General features: G+C 42.0%; 1 protein-coding gene across 1 annotated transcript in view; it reads right to left on the bottom strand.

Annotated features, from left to right (window-relative positions):
• CLSPN (claspin) overlaps positions 1 to 15963 on the bottom strand; it is a 59600-nt gene that overhangs the window by 24490 nt on the left and 19147 nt on the right. Inside the window, exons 6-16 of the mRNA XM_068269095.1 lie at positions 15140 to 15212; positions 14951 to 15059; positions 14232 to 14764; positions 12304 to 12495; positions 11824 to 12011; positions 9445 to 9599; positions 6781 to 6842; positions 6388 to 6581; positions 5366 to 5526; positions 4357 to 4589; positions 1927 to 2035 (exon numbers count right to left, since the gene is read on the bottom strand). Coding sequence (XP_068125196.1) covers positions 1927 to 2035; positions 4357 to 4589; positions 5366 to 5526; positions 6388 to 6581; positions 6781 to 6842; positions 9445 to 9599; positions 11824 to 12011; positions 12304 to 12495; positions 14232 to 14764; positions 14951 to 15059; positions 15140 to 15212 — 2009 coding nt within the window. The remainder of the gene's footprint in view (positions 1 to 1926; positions 2036 to 4356; positions 4590 to 5365; positions 5527 to 6387; positions 6582 to 6780; positions 6843 to 9444; positions 9600 to 11823; positions 12012 to 12303; positions 12496 to 14231; positions 14765 to 14950; positions 15060 to 15139; positions 15213 to 15963) is intronic.

Below are 15963 nucleotides of genomic sequence, written 5' to 3'. Positions count from 1 at the left end.
AACTCTTGCACAGGACAGAAGGAAAACCTACAGAAATTAAGAGTTTTGCCTCTCTAATTCCTCCTCCTCTGTCTCTAAGCACAATTTGAAATTGGATCCCTCAGCTGTGTCATGCGCCTGCCACAATAGAGAGCTAAGTGGCAAAAACAGGATGTTAACAATATGTCTGCTTCCACTGCAGATTTATTGCAGGATTTGCATCAGCTGTCACTAAGAAATGTTTTTCTTTAAGGTTATTATGCCGTTGCTTATCTTATAGAGCAGAGAGGAAGCCCTGAGTTCAAGTTGCTTTAAATAAAAAAGGTTTAAAATAAGTTAGGCCCTTAGTGTTATAGTATAGATGTAGTATAGGGCAGTGAATTATAGTGTAGCATAGTGTTTAGTGTAGTGTAGATTAGAATTGTATATAGTACAGCATGTATATAGTGTAGCTTACAGCGTGTAAATAGCGTGTTTATACGTAGTATATAGTATAGCGTATATATAGAACAGTAAATAGTATACAGTATAGCATAATGCTACATAGTATTTAGGGAGTATATGGTATAGCGTATATATATTTTATCCAATTCCCTATTCTTGCCACGCTTATCAACCCACAGGGTTGTAGATAAGCATCTGTTCACGCCATTCCTCACGATCGTCTCGTCATTCGTCGCAGTCCTGTCCCCTCTGTGATCAGGTAATGAGAAATCGCTGTTTTCAAACCCGATCTCCGTGCCTCTGACTAATCAAAGCCTCCGGCAGCTCCGATTCCATAAGCACCTGACTGTAAACTACCTGAAACACTTTGTTCCATCTTCTATTTTTAGAACACAGAACTTAGTGTAGCACCATCTTGTGGCCAAAAAGTAAAACTACACCCAAATACAGCAAAATATATTTTCACGTAGAAACAATAGATTTGTGCTTGTGCAGTTTAAAGAAGTGATCAGGCAAACGTAACAAAATAAGCGCCACTTACCCAGGGCTTCCTCTAGCCCCAAGCTCCCAGCACGTCCCTCGCCGCAGCTCTGCCCGCAGCCGGAGCTCCATCCTGGTCTCTGGCGATGACGTCAGGCCGACCTCCAGGTCGGCCTGTACTGCGCCTGCGCGAGTGGCGCGGTCAATCACCACCACGTGGACCGGACTGTGCAGGCGCAGTAGTTCTGTGCCGTCCGCTCCACGTGGCGGTGATTGACCGCACCGCTTGCGCAGTACAGGCCGACCTGACGTCATCGCCGGGGACCGGGACGGAGCTGCGACGAGGGACATGCTGGGAGCTTGGAGCTGGAGGAATCCCTGGGTAACTACTACTGAAGTAAATTTTTGGGAGTGACTTTAGTATTGCTTTAATTGTTCAAGGATACTTTCCAAAACATTCCATTATTCTCTGAATAAGCTAAAGACTTATTCAAGATTGCATAGGGTGTAGACCTTTTTTTTTTTTTTTTTTTTTAATCTAAAAAAAACCAGGTCAAGTCCTCCTGAGTCAAGTGTTATACCGTGTACCGTGTGTTCAGAACCTAGACACTATAACACCAAGGTGATACAGCTAGCTAACTGTGAGCTTAACTATAGGAATAAAATTGCTCTATCCTTGTCTAGACTTGAACCAGGTCTCTAGTCAGAGTGGAAAAGTGGAAGTTATGAAGTAGAGTGGGAATAAAGTAGACACATGCAGCTGTCTTCAAACTTTCTGCTGTGCAGAATCACAAATTAAGAGTGTACAATATAAATGCACAGGATATTACATGACAAGAAACTATCTGCTTTTCCACAAAATACAGGACCAGCTGCAGAGAATTTAAATTTCAGGGAAAAAGTAACCATGACCATGGAAGCATGCAACACACACTAAAAACTAAGAATAAACAGCAACTACTAAAATAGCATAACTGCACACATGCTGTATAATAAATAGGAGAGCTGCAGTTAAGCGCTTACCTGTTTGTGAAAGTACCAGAACACAGAGCCACTGCTTCAGACATAATGTCGTCCTTCTCACTATCTGCATGAACATTTGCAGAACCCAATGAATCTTGGTTTAAGTCATCTGGAAAAGAATTCACAAATATAAGATTACCATCTCAATACAATGACATTTCATGTGCAATAACTTGGAGATGCACTCCAGGCAAGTATTGTTATGGGCCAGGATTCAAGTCTAGGACTGCTAATGCTGCAAGTTAACAGTGTTAAATCTATGATTCTAAAACATTTTTTTAAAAAGTTAAATGTTATCTATCTATCTATCTACACACATACATACACTATTCAATTTACTTTTACTGAAAGTAGAATATTAAAATCTACATTTTGGATGATGGTTGTTCAGAAACATTTCCTTAAAGCATACTTAAAGCGGACCTGTAGATAGAAAATAAACACATTGTTTCACTTACCTGGGGTTTCCCCAAACAGCAGTCCTGTCCCGCGCTGGTCCTGCCAGAGCCTCCGTTCTCCCACCGCAGCTGTCACGTACCTCGACTTGAGTCGAGGCCAGCACAGCCCTGCCAAGCGTATCCTTTCTTCGCGTTCCCCTCTGCAATAGCGGGGAATGTGAAGAAAGGATACGCATGGCCAGAGCCGAGCAGGCGCAGTGGCCCGGTGGCGAAAACGAAAGTAGCTGGCCGCGGGAGAACGGAGGCTCGTTGAGAAGCGGGACACGGGACAGGACGGCTGCTGGGGGCTTGAAGAAGCCCCAGGTAAACAAAACCGTGTTTATTTTCTATCTACAGTTCCGCTTTAAGGCAAAAATTATGCTTCGCCCCCTGCCACGGCAGTGCGGTGGGGGCCATGTTTCCGAAGACTGCTGAAGCTCTTCAGAGACCGCCCACTGCATGGCCACAGCTTGCCCCCCAGAAAGGCAGCCACCAATTAAGCCACAGCTGCCTAGCCGAGGGAGTTCAGTGGCCACGCAGGTGGGTGTGTCCAGAGCATCAGTGGCCAGTTTGGGAAAAGAACTGGGCACAAATCCTAGGTGAGGTAGCACAATCACAATACCTCTGATCATAGACTCTGAACAAACATGTAGATCACGTTTCACTGGATTTGCCACATGCCTTTAACAGGTGTGTGAATCAGATATTACGGATGCCTGAAAAAAAAAATCAGCAGAACTGCCAGGCAACTGGAATTATTTAAAGGACAACTGAAGCAAAAGATATCTGGAGGCTGCCATATTTATTTCCTTTTAAGCAAAACCAAATGCCTCGCTGCCCTGCTGAACCTCGGCTTCTTAAAGTGGATCAGAGATAAAATTTTACTCATTGCATAATCGAGACCATTACATGTAGTTTATAGGGTATTCCTCAAGTCAAATACTTTTTTTCTTTTTAATATCCTAAATCCCTATAAACTAAACAAGCCTCACCCACAGCTCCACCAGCACCTAGGCATTCTGAGTGCCATGTAGCAAGTGCTCATGGGAGCTCAGTCTGGGGAGGAGGCTGCTTTTCCTGAAGGAGGAGGCGTTACCAGCGAGAGATTTCAGAGGCAAGGGCGGAAAGCGGAGTGGAGTTTTCACAGGCTGAGTGAGTAGTGGAGATGCAGAGCAGCTTGCCTGTGTAATGATCACAAGCAGAATATGGCTGCTCTCATTGTATCACAGGAAGAAATAATCTTATACTGTTGAAGCTGTTTGCGGCTAGATTTGCTGTGTAAACTATCTAAACTTTAGATAAGATATATAGACAAGTTACTTGTTATTTTTTTATCCGCCTTAATACTTTTAGCCATAGACCCGGAACGAGCATGCAGCAAGTGTTTGACATTATTGTCAAACTGCATGCCTGTTTCTGGTGCGATTCAAACACTACTACAGCCAAATAGATCAGTAGGACTGTCATGCATCTGGCATTGTTTAAAATGAAATATGGCAGCCTCCATATAACTCAGAGTTCCAACCCGGTCCTCAAGGCCCACCAACTGTACATGTTTTGCAGAAAACCACAAACATGCACAGGTGAGGTAATTAACATTTCAGCAAAACTGATGAACTACGTCTGTGGATTTCCACAAAACATGCACTGTTGGTGGGCCTTGAGGACAGGGTTTGGGAACACTGCTTTAAAGGGAAATAAATATGGCAGACACCATCTCTCACTCAATTCAGGTGTCCTACAATAAAGCTTTTGGTATGACCATAAGTAGCACATGAGATTTCTAAGTATCCCTATACCTTAAATATAAAATTGCCATTTCACAGAACTAATACGGATGATTTAGTTGTTTTAGGATTAGAGACAATAATTCTTGTGGTCTGCTTGCATAGACCCATTGTGTCTATTCATGTGTTTGTTTTTTAAATGCCTATCCTAGATGTTGCTGTCAGGTTATAAGCATGTTGATGAATTGGCAGTGTTTGTAGTATACCTTGAGAGACAAATTTCCCAGAACAGAGCCCCAGCAATTCATCCATTGCGGCTTTCTGAGGTCTGTTTTCAGTAGGCTGGCTGGCATCAGAAAGGGACTCCTTAAATTGTCCTGAGCAGAGGTCTAGAAGCTCTCCCATATTGGCATCCATAGCATTCTCATCCATGGTATCCATCACCAGTCTTTGCTTTGCAGAGCTGAACTTACTCCTGTTGTGGCCTACGTTTAAGAAGCTGTGTAAGGAACGAAGATTACTTATTACTAAGAGACCACTACCATTACTACTACACGAGAATATAAACCATGCAGATGAATGTCCACAGGCAAAAGTAAAGAACAAGTAGTAACGGTCAGGCCTGTTTCATAATTCTCCCTCTGCATCCAGTAGTGCATGTACTGTGCAGAAACCTCATTTGCATCCAGTAGTACATGTACTATGCAGAAACCTCCCTCTGCATCCAGTAGTGCATGTACCGTGCAGAAGTGCCCTACAACATCTTATTCTGATGCCCTTTTCTGGCTCCAAAACTGCAACAAGAACAAAAAACACAACTGCATTGCATCAGTTGCTAGATAAGAAGAAACTGATTTCCAAAGAAAAACAGCAATGCACTGATTAAAGTCTCTTACATTGGAGTTCCCCTACCCTGTCCTCAAGGCCTATCAACAGTACATGTTTTGCAGGAAACCACAAACATTCAAAGGTGAGGTCATTAGTGACTCAGCAGAGCTTATTTAGCTGTGGATTTCCACAAAAACATGCACTGTTGATGGGCCTTGATGACAGGGTTGGGGGACACTGTCTTGCATAACTCTACAGTATTATTTTTGCAAATGACAAGAAAAAAAAGAAGTGTCTCTTTACTAAGATGTAGCAAGTGTAGATATAATTATGAATTAGGCTACATATATTTCAACATCCAACAACTGGTAATGTGAGCCTCAGGGCTTCCTGTTATGTGGTCATCTATATGGTCACAAACATCTCACAAGGAAACAATTCGCTCACCCATCAGCATCCAGGAGTTGACTTTGTGTGTCGTCCAGAGAGAAATGAAATTGTGACTCAACACCAGGGCAGAGATAGGAGGATTTTGGCTCAGGTGAGGCACTGTACAAATCTTGAGAATCTTCCACAGGAAGAGATGGCTCAGACATCTTTCCAGAACTCTAAGACAGAAAAAGTCAAAGTTGTAGCAAACATACTATATGAATGTTACAAAGAATCAATTTAACATTTGTCAATTATGAAGAAAAAAGTCATATGAAGTATAAGGAGGACAATGCATGCAGCAACGTGCAAATAAACCCTCACAAGAGCTTTGGGGGCCACTGGAAAAGGTCTGGCAGGGAGCGTTTGGCCCTCAGGATGGATTTTGGAGAGCCCTGCATGCTCACACCCTTTTCGGGCTGGTGCACACCGAGCGGCTTTTTCAGAGTTTCTGCAGCCGCTTGCGGCTGCGGATACGCTTGGTCAATGTATCTCAATGGGGTGGGTCACACCAGAGCGGGAGGCGTTTTGCAGAGACGCACAGTCCCGGGGTGAGGCATTCTTTGGATTGTGGATGCGTTTCTGCCTCTATGTTAAGTATAGGAAAAACGCAAACCGCTCTGAAAAACATCAGTTCAGAGCGCTTTGCCAGGCGTTTGTTACAGAAGCTGTTCAGTAACAGCTTTACTGTAACAATATCTGAAATCTACTACACCAAAAAAGCTTCACAAAACCGCAAAATGCTAGCTGAAACGCTACAGAAAAACAAAAATCGTTTCAAAATCTGCTAGCATTTTGCGGATCTGCTAGCGAGTTTTGGTGTGAACCGGGCCTCACTGTCTTTTCCTCCAGATTGTATCCACTAATTGCTCTACATTGTTTGGACCCAGCTTCGTCATACTTGTGTTTGGCATGGAGCGTCACATTAACGTATGTTGAGGGTTTAGCTCTATACTTGTCCCAGAAGGGCTGAACATTATCAGGTGAAGTTTGTCATTGTAGGTTAAAACTGAAGAAATACATTTTTAAGTTTTAATCACCTTAGATGCCGAGCTTGTAAAGTTTGCTTTGAAATGGAGTGGTGAAGGGGAACGGAAGCCACCAGAACCGGCATGCAGCGATCCTCTACCATTCTTGGCAAATGGCTGATAGGAAGGAATCATGGAACCAATAAGTTCAAAGCTGCTATTGTGGCTATCCTTTGTCAAAGGCAGAAGGAAATCATCTTCATCTGCTGTAAGAGGATTAGTGCAAACATTCAGTGTACAATAACCACCTACAAAAACACACACACACACACACACACACACACACACACACACACACACACACACACACACACACACACACACACACACACACACACACACACACACACACACACACACACACACACACACACACACACACACAGTCATCAAATGAATATTTACCTAGCTTTTCATTATCTTTGCATTCATTGTCTGCATGGTCGATTTTATCAGAAACAGAGTCACTGTAAAACAGCAGTTTTGCATTTAATAAAAATTTTTTTGTTCCTAAACATATCCACGATAAAATTGTAACCTTGCAAGGGCTTACTTTCTTGCAACTTGCAGCATATTGTGTTATTTCACAATGTACTGTATTAGTCATTGTAACATTTACCCTGCCTACCAGATCTCTATTATGTACCAATGTCTAGATCTTTATGTACTGAAAGAGACACTGAAGCGGAAAAAAATATATGATATAATGATTTGGTTGTGTACTATGAATAATTACTAGAAGATTAGAAGCAAAGAAAATATTCCCTTTTTTTAAGGAATATAGTGTTATTTCTAACATTGCATCATTCTATAATATGTTCAGATTACACAACACTCAGCACTCAAAATTATTCTTTCAGAGTAGTCTGAACTAATGACCTCTCCTTCTGGCAGAGAAAAAGTAAATAGTTCAATAACACTTGAGATAATCAAAGTCAGAAAACAGCCCTCTCCACGACTTTAAAAGTCGTAGAGCTTAATGGCTTTTTTGCATAGAGATAACAAATGGAGTTTCTTAACTCTTCCTGTACTGGAAACAATTAGACTGATGTATCTCATCTTAATGTTTTATTTCTTAGCTGTACTACACATACAAATCATAATATCATTTTTTTTCACTTCAGTGTCTCTTTAAAGCTCGTTTCTTACTATGTACAGCTCCATAGAAGATTGCGCTATATAAAATCAATAATGGTATTTCCCCGACAACTTAAAGGGAACATGGAGTGAGAGGGATATGGAGGATGACATTTATTTAGCTTTAACTACACTCATTGCCTGGCTGTCCTGCTTATCCTCTAATACTTTTAGCCATAGATGCTGAATAAGCATGCAGATTTGAGGTGTCTGACAAAAATCTGACAAGACTAGCCGCATGCTTGTTCCAGGTGTGTGGTTCAGGCACCGATAAAGCCAATAAGCCCATCAGCACTGCCAGGCAACTAGTATTGGTTGAAAAGAAAATAAAGTAGCCTCCATAGCCCACTCACTTTAGGTTCCCTTTAAAGGATACCCGAAGTGACATGATGAGATTGACGTGTTTGTACAGTGCCTAGCACACAAAACTATGCGGTGTTCCTTTTTTTCTTTCTCTGCCTGAAAGAGTTAAAGGGAACCTGTACTGAGTAAAATTATTTAAAATAAACACATGAGGTAACTTCAAATGAACATTACATAGTTACCTTGCCATCAGTTCCTCTCAGAAGCTCACCATTTTCTTCTGACAATGATCCCTTCCAGTTCTGACAACATTTTGTCAGAACTGAAATATATTGGTTACTTTCAGTTACAGCTGAGAGGAGAACTGATGTGTCCATGTTTCCCTATGGCTCAAGTGGACGATGTTGCAGTTTAACAGTGTGCTGACCAGAAAGCGGTTATGGTGTAATGGCCATTTTCAAAATGGAGGACGAAGAATTCCATTGATCACAGTGGACAAACAGGACACAGGAGAGGAGAAAGAGATTGAGGAGTAGACTACACAGGAGGTAAGTATGACTTGTGTATGGTTATTTTGATTTTTAATTTTCAGTTCAGATTTTCTTTAAATATCAGGTATGCAAGTGGCTGACTCAGTCCTGACTCAGACAGGAAGTGGCAGAGAAAGAAAAAAAAGGAACACAGCATAGTTATTTGTGTGCTAGGCACTGGACATACACATGTCCATCTCATGTCGCATGTCAGTTCGGGTATCCTTTAAGTAAATCAAGCAGTAAATAGTTTCACAAAACATTCAGTTCTGCAAAATTTTCTGCTATTGCCATGCAAGACTCTCGTACAGTATGTGGCAATTTGATTACTACTTTGACATCATGCATAACTCAAACCTATAGTGCCCGCATTGTTTTGCCCACCGCTACGCGCCGAGGAGAGCCGCAGAAGCAGTGCATATTCCAAGATGTTAATGAGACGGGCAGCGGGGGGCGGGCGAGTCCAGTCCAGAGCGGCACACAGCTTCTCCAACCGCTGGATAGCAATGGAATGACGGAGGCAGTAGGTGGAGCTGTACGCTCTGTGCAGCTCGGCCTACTGCTGCCGTCATACCATCGCTATCCAGCGATTGGTGAAGCTGCACTCCGCTCTGGACTGGACTCGCCCGCCCCCACTGCCCGGCTCATTAACATCTTGGAATATGCACTGCTTCTGCGGCTCTCCTCGGCGCGTGGATCCGTTGCCCGGCTTAAAAGCCGAGTCCTGTACGCCGCATAGTGTTCAAGCCCCAGGAGTCATCATATAGTGCTTCAGGCTTCATAAACGTGCATTGCCTGAAATGCAATGTGAATGCACAGCAATAGCCATAGCTAGGCTCCACCCCCCTTCGCCGCCCTCATACGAGCTTGACTAGGTCTTGTCGTTCAGCCCACTGCCATCAACCTGACAGTGACAGACACTGACCCCACCTCTCGCTAAAGCTTGTTTTGAGGGGGGGAAAAAAAAAAACAAAAAAAAAAAAAACGAAATTGCAATTTATGAGAGAAAAATCGCATTTTCAATTTTTACCTAAAATCGTGCAGCCCTAACTCACATGCACATAAATCTCAGTGTTCAAAGATATAAAATATTCCTTACTCAGTCTTTGTTGACGTGTCTTTGAAAAGCATTAAGGTGGACTCTGTGGCAACAGGTCTTGGCACGGCGATTTGTATATCAGGAACACTACTGTTCTCCAATCCCTGATCTTTAGGCTCATCCTCCTCATCACCTCCAAGGAGATATTCCATACACTATATTTTTTATTTATTTTTTTAAATAAAGGAAAAATTATAAAGATTAGCTGTACAGTCATGCATCCCCTATAGCAAAGATGCTAAATCCTTTATAAAACTAAGGCTAAGTTCACAGTGCTCACTTGCATTGCAAAATAATTCTGCATCTCAACTCGCTGCCCATACAATTCTATGGGGCTATTCACAGTACTGCGGTGTAACTGATCGAGTTATTCTAACTTGCTGCATGCAGTCTTTGTGTTAAAGTGTTTGTCCAGTCTCTATTGCGGCTCACACTCAATGTTTGTGTTACGCAAATGACTACTGTGAATCCAGCCTCAACGCTTTAGGCACTTTCAAATCAAACAGAGCAAATTTTATTTTGTAATGCCTATTCAGCAGTGAGTCTTCCATATCTATTTTAACTTGAACTACCAGTAATTGTTAAAAAAGTTACACGCCTGTGCCAGCTATTTCGGACTTTCTAAAGGTTTGCCTCCATGCATTGCAGAAGTCTAAAGGCGTATCTTCGCCGAAACTACTTCAGAAGAAACACCTTTACATGTCTGAGGGTCCGTTTCCACTACAGCGAATCTGCATGCGTTTTCCTGCATGCAGATTCTCACAACCCATTCAAAATAATGTGACCGTTTCCACTTGTGCGGGATTCTGTGTGGGTTGTCGTGCAGGAAAAATCTGCCCGGCAGAACCATCAGAATTAGCATGCCGCACAACCGCACGCGAATCGTCCGTAATGTAACTATATAGGAAAACCGCAAGCGTATTAGTCTTGCGGTTTTCCCGGCGTTTCCGCGTGCGTTTTCGCTGAAAACCCCATGTCAATGCTTGCCGGCATTGACCTGGTTAAAATCGAATAGCGCAAACCGCGAGGGATTCCGCGTGAAAATACGCATGCTAACAAAACCGCATGCGGATTAGTTGCCGCGATTTTCGCATCAAAAACAACGTACAAGTGGAAACGTACCCCGAGACATGTGGATGGCAACCTTTCGGAAACGCCTGTAGACGTTTGCTGGCAAGCAAGTGTAGTTTTGTCCTCCCCCCCAAAAATTTTTAAAACGTCTGCGGCATATGGAGGCGAAAATTCTGAAATGCCTATAGACGTTGGCAGTAGTCTAAAGGTGGCCACACACACTATACAATAAAATGATTAAATTCTACAGCAATTCAATAAAAACAATTGTCCCAAAAAACACTGAAAATTTTTTTTTTCCTTTATTTAAAGAGACTCCGAAACAAAAATTGCATCCTGTTTTTTTATCATCCTACAAGTTCCAAAAGCTATTCTAATGTGTTCTGGCTTACTGCAGCACTTTCTACTATCACTGTCTCTGTAATAAATCAATGTATCTTTCCCCTGTCTGACTTGTCGGCCTGTGTCTGGAAGGCTGCCATGTTCTTCAGTGTTGTGGTACTGCTATGAACTCCCCCTTCCAGGCCCCTCTATGCACACTGCCTGTGTATTGTTTAGATTAGTGCAGCTTCTCTCTTCTCTTTTACAAGCTGGATAAATCGTCCTCTGAGCTGGCTGGACTTTCACATACTGAGGAAATTCAGACAAGGGCAAAGCTGTTTGCAGGAAGAAAAGAGCAGCCTGAAACTTCAGTGCATGAGAGCAGAAGGGGGAACGAAACACACAATGATTTCTTGAGATTCAAAAGGAAGGGTGTATACAGCCTGCTTGTGTATGGATGTATTTTCTATGTGTGGACATACTGTACATCAACCTACTTCCTGTTTTGGTGGCCATTTTGTTTGTTTATAAACAAACTTTTAAAAACTGTTTTTAACCACTTTTAATGCGGCAGGGAGCGGCGAAATTGTGACAGAGGGTAATAGGAGATGTCCCCTAACGCACTGGTATGTTTACTTTTGTGCGATTTTAACAATACAGATTCTCTTTAAGCAAGAAATTTGATCGGATTTCCCAGTTTTTATTTGATACAAGTCATTTGGGAGTGGTGGATTTTTCTGATCAATGTTTATGAAAGTTGAATGGTGTAGGATAGACTCACAATTACCGTATATATACTCCCAAGCAATTCTCTCAGAGTTTTTAATCAGTGTGTGGTACATTGGTCATATTTCTTAAATGTTACAGTCAGGAAAACTGATTGTAAACCTTGAACTGAAAAGAATGTGTGGCCACCTTAAGGGGTGAAGTTATTTTAGATCAACATTTGTATACACAATTCAAAAATAAAAACAAATTCAGTGATACCTCAGCATTAGCTTCTCCATTTTCTACTCCTTCCTCATCTTCAGACTCTGTCATTTCTTCTTCCTCCTCCTCCTCATCCAAATCTTCGTTGTCCAGCCTAAACAGGGCCTGACGTTTCTGACGCTCTTCAGTACGGCGTACTTTCATGGCTTCTTGTAATTTGGCTTTTAGAACCTGTAGCTTTTCACCTGTAAGTACAAAAAAAAACACATGTAGAAAGGTTGCTACATGCAACTAGAACACACAAAAGTATTAACCACTCTAGGAATGGTCAGTGAAATGAAAATATGTCCTACCTAGACTATGCAGAATAGCAAATGGTGTGAAAATGTATGCAGTTTGACCAATCAAATCCCACCCTTGGCAGGATGTAATTGGAGCATGTTCAAGATGCATACATTTGACAACTGAATCTGCATAATCCTGCATCAACTTAGATTTGCATTTCACTGACCATTTCTAAAGCACTCCTTTAACTACCTGGCTTAACATGAATCTTCTCTTCCAGATTTTCAGCATCTACAGTGACAGGAACAACTTCTGCTTTCAGCTCTTCTTTACCATCAGCGGTTGTTTCTTTGCGAACAATGTGAAGGTTAACTTTCTTTTCAGCCACAGCTTTCACTTTATGCAGGCTATGTTTGAGAAATCTCTCTTTCAAAGCTTCAAGTTCTATTTTAAAAATAGAAAGAAAAAAAAACATCATGCATTAATTCACTTTCATTTAAGCTTTATTAAAAAGGGAATCTGAAGTGAAAATACATTTATGAGACAAAGATTTGTATGTGTAGTACAGCTAAGAAATAGAACATTAGTAGCACAGATGAGTCTCATTGTTTCCAGTACAGGAAGAGTTAAACTTTAGTAATCTATGCAAAAAGAGCTTCTCTGAGCTCCCCGACCCAACTTGGGTTGGCTACAGTGCGGCTTTCTGAAGCAATTTTCTCAACCTGTCTCTCACCATGTGTAAGGTTTTACTGCCAGGAAGTTCAAAGGGTCATTAACCACTTCCGTACCAGCAGTCTCTGCCCCCTTAACGTAACCCAGAGACGAAGCACCCTCATGTATTTTACCATATATATTATTGGGAACATTAGAGAAACCACCTACCCTGCTCTCTGCTTCATCTTTCACTGCTCAGCCTGCTTATCAGACCTCATAAAATCCCTGTCTGAACATTCAGTCTGTCTTTGCTCAGGAATCGTTATAGTCTTTATAACGATTCCTGAGCAAAGACAGACTGAATGCTCAGACAGGGATTTTATGAGGGCTGATAACAAGCAGGCTGAGCAGTGAAAGATGAAGCAGAGAGCAGGGTAGGTGGTTTCTCTAATGTTCCCAATAATATATATGGTAAAATACATGAGGGTGCTTAGTCTCTGGTTCACTTTAAGGATCAGAGACTGCTGGCACGGTAAGACGCCGCTTCCAGACGAATCGCCGCACATACCCGTCGCTCTTGACGCTGCCCCATCAGCACAGGCTCCTCTCTCTGACGGCAGAGTGTTGACACCCGCTAAGTAGCTGCTTTCATTGGCTTCTGCCGCTGTCTATCAATGGGAGCCAATGTGATTGGCTCTCCGTGATCAGGAGCCAATTAAAGTGTTTTGCTATCCTCTGATTCAAAGGTGCTGTTATAGTATTTACAAGGTGGAGCTGGAAAGTGTACCGGTTAAAGGCTCTGCCTCTGACACAGGAGACCAGGGTTTGAATCTCAGCTCTTGCTGTTCAGTAAGCCAGCACCTATTCAGCAAGGAGACCTTGGGCAAAACTCCCAAACACTGCGATTGTCTATTGCCCTAGTGGCGTGCCCTAGTGGCTTCAGCTCTGGCATTTTGAGTCTGCCAAAAGAATATTGCAATAGAAATGTTCTGTGTCTTGTCCCAACAAAATTAGTTTCAAGAGGAACTTCTGACTAAACAAACATACTGTCATTAAGATAGGTAATATAATCTCTTAACCACCCTGTTTTAAAAGAAGACGCAAATGTTTGTGATTTCATGGGGGCAGCTATCTTTTTTGGTTGAATGGAGGTGACAGGGAGCATAAGACACAGTTCCAACTGCCCTGTGTCCTGATCACCCCTCCCAGCTGCACACGGTAGGCTTCAAATCTCAAATTAAAAAAAAAAAAAATCTGCACCAAAACAGCAGAACGAGAACATCATCAGAAATCCCATCATGCTTTGCACAGCATCAGGGAAAAAAAAAGCCCGGGCAGTTTTCTTCTGTGCAGCTAAAAATGAGGCTTGGGTAAGAAAAACAAAGTTCTGATGCTGTGAAACTGTTAAACACCAAGCCTTTTCAGTGCTGCTGAGTAGATTTTTAGTCTGGAGGTTCACTTTGAGCTCAGAGACCATATTATTTTGAGCAAATGGAAACAGAACCATACAAACTAATAAGAATTACCTTTATTTGGCTTTGGCTCATCCAAGTTGACAAAAGTTCCATCATCTGGCCTTAGGAGAGGTTTAATGGACAGATCCACTCCAAGAGCAAGCAATCTTTTCATTTTTGATAGCTTGGGATTATCTTGTGCAGGTGGCTCACCAGTGCAGATATTTTCTGTGACTTTTATAGGTTCACATGCTACACTCTCTGCCTCTGGTACAGTAATGTTCTCATGAGAATCAGTACTTGCTTCTTCAGAATGTTCCTCATTTTGTGAATTAAACTCTGTCTGACTTGCACCTTCATTACACACCACCTCAGAAAGCCTTTCAGAATGGTCAGTGTCAATTACTTTGGTTTCTAGAAGCTGACATTCTGCACTAGGTACAATCTGTGCTGCTAAACAGTCTGGAATAGGAGTCTGAGATTGCTGAAGAGGATCTTGTGAATCCAGGTTACATCTTTCTACTGGAAGGCAACTGTCCTGAGCAGGTTCAGAGAGATGACCTTTCACTTGGTCTTCTCCACCACAAGGTAGATACTTTGAAGATCTGTATGAAAAATAAAATATGAAAAATAAAGTCAAATGTAAAACAGAGCATTTAGATTTAATGACTGAAGACTGCACAATTTGATAAAAATTCAAGCCACCTATACAGCTCCATGAACCTACAATAGCACTAGAAACGTGAATACGGTTCAGTACCAGCACTGTGTTAAGCTTACATAAGACTTACTTGATAAGCTGCATTGCATTTCCTTGGCAAAATGGTCTTGAACGTCGCTTGAAAAATTCATGAATACTTTTGGGTTCGGGTAAATGGTATGGTAGAGACACCGATGACTCTGCAAGGCAATCAATTCATGTTTCAAAAGTATGAAGATCACCCAGATCAGTTAGGTTTTTTAATCATTCCCAGGCTTACCTCGGAGGAGTCTCTGTGTTTCACTGTGCAGTTGTTTTATGGCTTCTTTGCTCATTCGTGCAGCTTTTCTTTCCTATAACACAACACATCACTATAAAAAAAGGTACTAGAACCAAATTATAGATAAAATCAAATTTTAATCTACAATGCTATTTTACACTAGAAGCAAGCAACAAAACTAGAGCAGAACTAAAGTCCAAAAACTTGAAATGTTAATTTACACATGAGTGTCTGAAGTTGTTAACAAATCCCTTACTACTGACAAGGCACAAGTCTAATAATAACACACAGAAGTGCGCAATACAGGTGGGGCACTGGGCACTCAACGCCCGTGACCCCGCTCTGCAAAACACACCCCGGGAGGGCAGGAGCAGCGCCCCCCCCACTGGGGCATTTTGAAGAGCGGGGTCCTAGGCGGAGTATTGCACACCTCTGTGTGTTTTGAATTCCCACAGGTAAGTTGGCTTCCAAGTCACATGTTAGTGGTAGGGCTCTTTCGACTGGAGTGGAACCTCAATGAGGTAAAAGGGTCTAGTACAGAATGCCTTTGCACGCAAAACAATTTTGGAAACGAACATCCTCCATTAGTGCAATTGAATGTACATTTCATGCAAGTTGTTATTAGCAATACCAGAGTTCAACCTTATATATGTAGTTGAGACCCTCCCTTCAATTTTGAGGTGTTTATCAGTGTCAGTTCAGCCCTTGCTAAATTTGGTACTGCAGTTTGAATGCACGCACTATGCCTCTAATTTGCTAACAGGCTTATGAAGACCATTTATAGTCAGGAATTGCACTTAAATGCTGCATGTTTTTTGTAAGAC

The sequence above is a fragment of the Hyperolius riggenbachi genome, chromosome 2 (assembly GCF_040937935.1).
Source record: "Hyperolius riggenbachi isolate aHypRig1 chromosome 2, aHypRig1.pri, whole genome shotgun sequence".
NCBI lineage: Eukaryota > Metazoa > Chordata > Amphibia > Anura > Hyperoliidae > Hyperolius > Hyperolius riggenbachi.
This window is presented reverse-complemented; position numbering and strand designations above follow the sequence as displayed.